This window comes from Pseudoliparis swirei, chromosome 7, assembly GCF_029220125.1.
Source record: "Pseudoliparis swirei isolate HS2019 ecotype Mariana Trench chromosome 7, NWPU_hadal_v1, whole genome shotgun sequence".
Classification (NCBI taxonomy): Eukaryota; Metazoa; Chordata; class Actinopteri; order Perciformes; family Liparidae; genus Pseudoliparis; species Pseudoliparis swirei.
Genome location: NC_079394.1, coordinates 26,581,933 through 26,590,959, shown reverse-complemented (window position 1 = coordinate 26,590,959; position 9,027 = coordinate 26,581,933). Strand labels below are relative to the sequence as shown.

Sequence of the window (9,027 nt, the reverse complement as noted above, 5' to 3'; positions counted from 1 at the left end):
TGTGACCATTTTATTTGTACTGTATATACTTTTTATGTGTATATTTATTTTACAATATACTATCATTTGTCTGGTTATGCCTTGTATTATCTCTACAGATAGACAAGTGAGGAATACTGAGAAAAGTTTGTTTGCATATTCACATATTTCCTGGTGATGATAAGCGAATGGCTTGCAAAAGCTGGAGTGTTATGACATCTGACCTGGTCTCCAGCTTTCTGCCACCGTACGAGAACTCACTTTAAGTATTTTGCTCTTCAGACTCTTTACTTATATTTGAATGCAGGGCTTTTTTTGTTTCTTGTATTTTAATAGTGTGTTTTTTTCTGTTCAATAACAGTGACAGTAAACCTACACTGCATTACACATTACTTGAAGTTATTGCAACTTTCTGGATAAACAAGGCCTGGTACATTATGATGTTTTTATTGTTTATTATATGTGTATCTTGATCGGTGGTCTGCGTTGGCGGCCTTAGTACTATTAAATAAATAGATTCAAATCTGATGCAAATTAAATCTGAACACCCTTTTATCCGTTTTGGTAATTATGTAATTGCTTTTTCATTGTACATTGTTCAGAGGAACAGAACACCGGATGAAGACAGTCGTCACTTAGCAACGCTCCTCAGCGTCCTTGAGTTCGCAAGGGTCTCTGGGAAACTGAGTCCCGATGGCTAAACGACCGCCCTTTTTGGAGCACCGAAAGAAGAACAGCGTTACATGCGTCGAGGGAAATATTATCGTAAAGCAACTTTCTGAAGCAACCCAGCGAAACTCGAAGTATGTATACCGATGGTTTGTGACGTGTATTTTGACCCACAGCGGTGATAATTAGGAAATCTGTGTGGGAAAAGTCTATTTTAATGCGCGGTTTGATGACGTAATGTTGATTGTCAAACGCGAAATGGCGAGCGTGCTAGGAGGCCTGTTACCTTCGACACTGTGGGGTTACTGCATGTTTATTTCCTTCATGTTGCAGTATCGAAATGATTACATTGGTGCATCTAGTCCCGGTGAGTTTGGCGTAGGTTACATGTGTATCTGGGGGATTTGAAATTACTTATTGTGTAGTTCTTTCGGGGCCCGGGTTGCATGTTGTGCTAGTTAAGCTAACTTCGAGACGAACTAGCTAGCAAAGGTGGTAACGTGAGCTAAACGAACACGCGTGTGGGGTCATTCGTTGAGTTACATGCTGGTCTCCTCGCGTGCCACGCCAGGGTGCGTTATTTAAAACGTACACTTTTATTTCATGTTTTATTTCGTTTTTTGCAAGAGCAACTCGTATCTCAAATCATGTCACTTCCTCCACCCCAGACAGACTCGGTTGAATTGGAGTTTGTCTGCTTTGTTTACATGCACGGCTGCTAATTGTCCTCTAAAACTGCAAACTCAGTGATGCAGTGACTTTAAAAAATCGCTTTTTGACATATTTATCACATTGAAAGCTATGATTGTATGAACTGACCCCCAAACTTCAATTGTTGACAGTATTTACAAAGTTGTTCCCGTTGATGAAACGTGTTCCTATTCTGTGTCGCCTCCCTCGCCGTGTATGCAATATCATGCAGAGGCAGAGGGTACACACATACATCTTGTCAGGTCGCACTCACTGAGGTCACAGACTTGGCCTTGGCTGACATCACTGCTGCCATGACACAGATGCACCTGTTACCTGGGAGAGTACCTCTGTTTAGTTTAGTTTATTAAGGATCCCCATTAGTCTACACCGTAGTGGAAAAAAAACATTACAATACAAATACATAAAATGCAGTACAGCATGATCAATTTTCACAAAAACACTTTGACTTAGAAAACAACATTTACATTAAAAGTAAAATAATAATACCTAAATACCTTAAATATCTAAAATAATAACCTAATCTACTATAATTTCCTTTCTGATTATTGATGCCTTAAGTTTCCTTTTGAAATCGCATTTATTTCTTGTTAGTCACATATGAGGGGAGCACATTCCAGTATGCAATGGCTCTGTACATTACTGATTTCTTAAGTGCATTGGTTCTGGGTAGAGGAAAAGTAAAGTGACCATTTAGTGCCTGTCTGGTATTATAACCATGTCTCTCATTTGCAGGTGATAGCTGTAAAGCTCTGTAGAGGAGATGTGGATGGGACTCTATGGCCGTATTTAAATAGCAGTCAAGATATGCAGTCATGAAAAGACAGCTCAAAATAATGATATAACTAGATTTTCTCTTTTGTTCATCACCAACAAATGACTGCAGGTGTGAACATGTGTTTAAAAAACCAAAAAGGCGTGTTATCTTTTTTGCCGTTTGGAGTGAGTATTCTCTGCACTATTTCACTGTCTCTAATAATGCATAAAAACAAGGGATACAACTGTTTCCTGGAGTCTGGGTCAATCAAAGTGACATTGTGAGGTGTGTTGTGTGTTTGGTTGTTTCAGTTGAGAGCTGTGTTAGTTTTCTGAAAGAATATTAAGTCTCGTATGTCTGTCTTCCTCCGTTCTGTGCAGAGAAGGTCAATGATGGCGGCTGAAGTGGAGGTGGAGCTGGAGGTGGAGCTGGAGGACGGCAACGAGTACCCGGCACATTACAAAGTCATGATGGACAAACTTAATGAACAACGGCAGCTGGATCAGTTCACAGACATCACCTTGATTGTGGATGGTAAGTAGGGGTGTATTAAGAATGTCTCGGGGGGGAAATACCGAAACAATGCTTCTAATGTCCACGTCTCCTATCTCTATCCTTCAGGACACCAGTTCAGAGCCCATAAAGCGGTGTTGGCAGCATGCAGCCAGTTTTTCCACAAGTTCTTCCAAGATTTCACGCAGGAGCCACTGGTGGAGATCGAAGGTATTCTGTGCCTAATTAGAACTCTAACGTAAAGCTCCGCACTTCTCCAGCGGAGAATGTTTCAGCCGCAGAAATGTGTTCTTGTGCTCGTGAGTATGTTGCGTCGGGCAGCTTTTGCTCACCAATCTGTTGCACTCCGTTAGGAGTGAGCAACACGGCCTTTAGCCAGCTGATGGAGTTCACGTACACGGCGACGCTAGTCATCGTCGGAGAAGAAGAGGCCTATGACGTCTGGAAGGCTGCGGAATACCTCCAGATGGAGGAGGCCATCAAAGCGCTCAGCATAAAGTGAGTCTCGATTCGCTCGTCACGTCACCCGCCGCTGCAGATGATCCCTGTCGGAATATAAACGATGAGCTTTCCAAATTCAGTGGCAAACTTTTTCATCATGAGCTCGAAAGGAATGTGTCTCGGCGTGAACGTTGTTACCTGTCGCCAACAGCTTGTCTTCTCTTGTAGGATAAATGAGAATCCCTCGCTGACGGCCAAGGGCAAAGGTCAAAAAAGGAAGATTGCGGAGACTTCTAATGTCATTACAGAAACCCTACCTTCAGTGGAAGGGGAACAGGTCAGTACGGCCATGGCGGTCACACTCAAAGACGTACATCGCCGACATCAAGTTGTCACAACTGCCCAATATATGACACGCCTTTTTAATGATCAGGACTGAACATTTTCCATGTGCTCCAGGTGGAAATTGAGGTGATTGGGGAAGGGGGGACCATCGAGTTGGAGGAGACCGGGCTGGAGGAGGTGGTCGACGCTGCAAAGAATGCTCAGGCAGCGTCCGACGACTCTGCTTTGGCTCTCCTGGCGGACATAACGAGCAAGTATCAGCAAGGGGAACCTCTGCACCAGGTCTTAAAGAAAGAAGAAATAGAAGAGGTACACCGACGTGGCTGCTCTATTGGTCTATTAATAGGCAAACTGTGTGTACACAGTGAGAGTTCTCGATATGAAAGGCGTCACCCCTTGTTTGCGCTTGACAGGAGATGGTGTACCAGGAGGAAACGGTGACGGCCTCAAAGTTGCTGGAGAATGTCGAGGTCGTGGAGGTGCAGATTTCCCAAGTGGACAGCATGTTCCGCTGCAACAAGTGCGACCGCAGCTTCAAGCTGTACTACCACCTCAAGCAGCACTTGAAAACCCACCTGGGTTCGATGGAAAAACCACACGTGTGCGACCACTGCGGGAAAGCCTACACGCGGGAGGGCGCCTTGAAGCAGCACATCGGCACGTTTCATTTTGAAGCGGAGGAGCTGTCTCGGAACCAGAAACCCCAGAAGAGGGTCCACGTCTGTGAATTCTGCAAAAAGCACTTTGACCACTTCGGCCACTTTAAGGAGCATTTACGAAAGCACACTGGTGAGGACGGGGTGGGGGGGGAAAGCATGCTGGCTGTGTTCAGCGGAGTGTTTCGTCATTTTGTATCGTTGACTTGTTGTTACTCGTCTAGTATTGAAATACACGCCTGGCTTTATATGTCCGTCTGTAGGTGAAAAGCCGTACGAGTGTCCAGATTGCCACGAGCGTTTCGCAAGGAACAGCACACTGAAGTGCCATATGGCGGCCTGTCAGAACGGGGCTGGAGCCAAGAAAGGACGCAAGAAACTCTACGAATGCCAGGTACAGCTCGTCCAGGATCCCGGCCACTGGGCGCTGTCCACCGGAGAAAACATACTTTATGATACAGCGATGAAGAAGCGGTTCACTTCAGGCGCAATAAATGATTTGTCAACAGCGAACTTACATTTAGCATGCTACATTTAGGGGAATGGAGTTTTTAGCGTGTGTAAAAAAAAAGTCATAATTCACTGAATGGGATGTATGTTGGAGACAACTCTGGTGTCTCGAGCGTTAGACCGATCGGGGTTTACAGGTAGATCTCTTTGGGTTTGACAGTCCACGCTGCATCTGCGGTAGGATATGAGTTTAGATGTTTTACTAATCACAGGGTCTCTACAAGGGAAAACGTATGGCGGGAGTGAACATTATTTTGATGGTTATGTGCAGAATATTATTACCTTCGCATTCTGCGGAAGGTTATGTTTTGATCGCTGTGTATTTATTTATTTATTTGTGTGTTTGTGTGTTATTCGCATAACTCAAAAAGTATTAAACCGAATCGCATGAAATTTGGGGGATGATTGGTTATTATCCGGGGACCATTTGATTAGATTTTGGGGTCGATCAGGTCAAAGGTCAAGGTCATGAAAAGGTACCAAAAAAGTGGCTGCGGCGAAGGTATGCGCTCTACCGAGTGCACGTTCTAGTTATCATTATTATTATTATTATTATTGGCCAATTTCAGGTAGTCTACATGATCTACGTTAAGCCAGATGTGCTTCACAGGTGAATGGTGTATTCCTGTATTCAAAAAGCTCTTGTTTCCATCACAGCTTACCATTAAGTAAACAAATGAATGGAGTAGAGCTGCAAGGATTCTATTAATTGATAGATTTAATATTGATATTAATTCATAAGGAAATGCTGAAGACAAGTTTAATGCAAACATTTCAAGAAATTGATGCTTCACTCCAAATTCTCGAAATAATATGTCACTTTTCTTTGGTTTTCCATGAGTAAATGGAAGAAGTTTGGTTTTGGACTTGTTTGGGCTCCAGGCCTGTGGTGGGGTTTTTCCACCGGTTTCTCGAGTGTTAATAGTGACTCGACTGTGTTCTCCTCCATCAGGTCTGCAGCAGTGTCTTCAACAGCTGGGACCAATTCAAAGACCATCTCGTGAGCCACACAGGCGACAAGCCCAACCACTGCACCATGTGTGACATGTGGTTCACCCACCCAAAAGAACTAAAGGCCCACCTCAAACACATCCATTCCACCGAGGACAATTCGGCGGAAGAACTGGTCCTCAGCGCCTCCGCCATCGCGATAGAGGGAGCCGAGACGGTTCTGCTGGACGACGGCATCCAGGTGGAGCACGTCACGGTCGAGCCGGCGGAAGAGATGGAGATGGAGGAGGAGGAGGAGGAGGAGGAGGAGGAGGAGACGACGACGACGATTACGACGGTCTTGGTGGAGGACGGAGGGGTGGCGGAGATGTGCGAGGAGGACGTGGAGAGACTAAAGCAGGCCGGGGTGCAGATCCAGGTGGTGCACGTGACCACAACGGAAGTGGACGGGCGTCAGGTGGAGGTGGAGGTGGAGATGGAGGGCGAAGTGGTGAGCGTCGAGGAGGCGGAGCAAGCGGTTTCTGTCTGAGAATGCGGAGAACGGCAGGGCTGTGCCGTAAAGGACGTGCGGGACGCTCTGACGGTCCTGAGGGGCTGCTTTGTCCTGGTAACAGACTTTTATTTTTTTACATCAATAAACACTGCATGTGCGTCCCCTCAACATGTCCTGCCGTCACGCCGAAGACTCCGCCTCCCACTTCCTTAATTTATGGGCACAGCGACGCCGACGTATCATTTTCCCGCGACTGATCCTGTATTTATGTTCAAGCCGTTTGCCATCATATCACATTTTTTCCACGACTCTTCGGTGATTCAATCAATTTGTATCAGTTTCTTTCTTCTCCCTGTGTTTCCTTATTTCACATCCAGTGGTGTTATGTTCTTTTTAATTTGAGTTGCTTGCCAAGACAATTTGACAATGAATAAAAGGTTCTTTTTGCTACATTTGTTGGGTGCAGAACTTTCCTCAGCGCTAATGCTCCAGTTTAAAGCTTTTTTCATTCTGACTTTTGGTGTTTACTTAGGAAAAACTGATTTGAGGAATTTATGAATAAGGTGGAATTGGATTACAGCGTGGGCTACTAGTCATGCATCCGTCTACTGAGTCGATAATATTTTTAAAAAATCAACTCCATTTGAGACACTTATAGTCTACCTTTGGAATCAGTTTGTTCTTCCTTTCCTTAACCCTGCGCCGTATCTGCTGGATGTGTAAACGGACAACCGCTCTGCCTTTGCCACTTCACAGGTGACTGCTACAGTGCAAATGTTGTTGTCTCGGCTTGTTTTCACTGCCCCCAGGTGGAGAACAAAAATCAAAGTCGTTTTGAGAAAGTTGGTCAAATGCAGATTAATGCATTTTGAAAGCTGTTTTGTTTCAAATGCATTAATAAAATTCCCTGAACTGTTAGTTGTAGAGTGGAAGATGTTTTGCCACTGAGGCTTCATCTGCTGCCGTGGTGGACGAGGAACCCCAGGGGTTAAAATGTCTGAATCACATCAAATACTCTGCAATAACTACAGTATTCGCAGCAGGTGTTTATAATCGTATAATAGTAATATAATCTCAAGCCTGTGATTGTCAAGAATCCGTACATCAGATCTTTACACTATATGATCCAAATTTGATCTGTTGAAAGTGGACGCTCCTCTTTTCTTTTTACCTTGGAAGCTATAGTCTGACTACAAAAGCTGGAGGTCACTGAGCTGTATCTAACTGTAAACAGTAGTGTGTGTGTGTGTGTGTGTGTGTGTCTTTCACATATATCTCGAGGCCCACTTCCATCCACTTCATTGATTAGTTTGTATTGCTTGTGACACCATGGGAACTTTTGGGCAATTTGTATTCGCGATAATTCCATAATAACGAAACACCCACGCAGCGCTAAGTGGACCGTGATGTGTTATAGTCACGCAGACTGGCGCAGGTACACACACACACACACACACACACACACACAGAACTTTGAGCTCGAGACATGGACACCTCTTTGTCACGGACCTTCCGCCGGTCCCCTGACCCCGGCTTGAGCCTCCGCTGTGCTGTCGTCGCCCCCCCCCCCCCCCCCCCCCCAGGTGACCACGTTGCGTGGCGCGCGCGGCTTTAGGTTACGACGCCACCTGCTCGTGGACAGCTCCTGTGGTGCTGAACCATGCTAAAGTGATCCCGCGGCTCTTGCTTCTGATTGGACGAGAGGTGCACTCTCCGACCACCGAGCCCTGCCGCCCATTGGCCCGTTTCACCTGCCAGACAAACAGCGTTTCCTTCCACAACTGACTGATTCGGGGGGGGGGAAGGAAGAGCTGCTGCTGCGGAACCAGGCAGCTCAGTGTCACCAGGCTGCCGCACAGAGACGACGTCACAGCGGGGTCGGTGAAGCCGGTCGCCGCGGGGCTCGTGAGGATAATCCGCACAGGTAACACACGGTCTCAGATTAGACGGGAAACGGCCTGCTGGCTGCGGGGAGGTGTTCTCTAACTGCTGACTGTCACTGAACAACTCTCTGAAGGTGGCCGAGCCCGACATGCCATGGACCGAGCATATGTTATTTCAGAATCTCGTGGTGCATTTTTAAATAGTGTATTTCACTTCAGTTGCATCGCATCACTTTCTTAAAGTGCGCAAAACAATTCATCACCTGGCAGTTGCGCGCGCAATTTAGCATATCAACCGCGGTTACTGATGATCCCCCCCCCCTCGACGCACGCGGGGGTCAGACCATGCACCTGTTGCACTCTGCTGGGGATTCATCTGCCTTCACGCAGTGAGGGCATTGGTTTCATCCGCAATGGTTTGCACAAACCGCTTAGTTTTACAAGATGCTCGCATGTCTGCTTATCATCCAAGAGAGCAGGGTTTATATTATGGGATGCACTCACTTTATTTGCATGTTGAATGGGAGAATCGTCTGACTCAGCAGCTTGATTTGGATGTCACGGTGACATTGCATGTCTTTGCAAATAGCCACCAGATTGCTCCATGTTGTCTTTAACTATATGATCTAAGTGCCTATTAGGCAGGTGATCTTTATTGCATTGCATATAATGTTTCCACTCATTCTTATCAGTGGGGGAGGGGATATGTTTACTTCCGTCTGAATGCAATGCTGATTTTAATTCTTTTGATGGCCAGAGCACATGAAACATGGCGCTTCGTGTGTTCTTTCTTTGATGCAAACCCCATTTGAAGCGCTGACGGCGAACAACATGCACACTCGGGTCTCTTTTAAAGCAGAAATAAATAGATGGAGGATTTAAAGTGTCCACACTTTATGATTGTTGCACACCCTGAATACACGTGTCATGGTTACTTTGTTTAGGCCTCAGAGACACCTCTCTCTCTTGCTCTTTCCACAAGATGTAATGTCTGTACACCTTGAGGGAATAACAGTGTGCAGAACTTGTTCCCCCTTTAAAAAAAGAAAAGTCAGAATATGTACAAAATAAATGTAAAAACGAACTATTTAGAGGTCAGACTTTTTTTCTTTTTAGAGA

At 45.6% G+C, this 9,027-nt stretch overlaps 1 protein-coding gene across 2 annotated transcripts; it reads left to right on the top strand.

Annotated features, from left to right (window-relative positions):
• The first annotated feature begins 683 nt into the window (after window positions 1-683).
• On the top strand, window positions 684-6,477 carry znf131 (zinc finger protein 131). 2 transcript variants are annotated; one of them, XM_056418217.1, is made up of 9 exons: window positions 684-782; window positions 2,497-2,650; window positions 2,738-2,839; window positions 2,983-3,127; window positions 3,299-3,407; window positions 3,530-3,724; window positions 3,829-4,204; window positions 4,335-4,465; window positions 5,534-6,477. In XM_056418217.1, exons 2-9 carry the CDS (start codon window positions 2,506-2,508, stop codon window positions 6,059-6,061), a joined length of 1,731 nt encoding a protein of 576 aa, XP_056274192.1. In that variant the 5' UTR covers window positions 684-782; window positions 2,497-2,505; the 3' UTR covers window positions 6,062-6,477. The 2 variants fall into 2 exon arrangements, with proteins under 2 accessions (XP_056274192.1, XP_056274193.1); XM_056418218.1 differs by lacking the exon at window positions 684-782 and adding an exon at window positions 974-1,015.
• The last annotated feature ends 2,550 nt before the right edge of the window (window positions 6,478-9,027 follow it).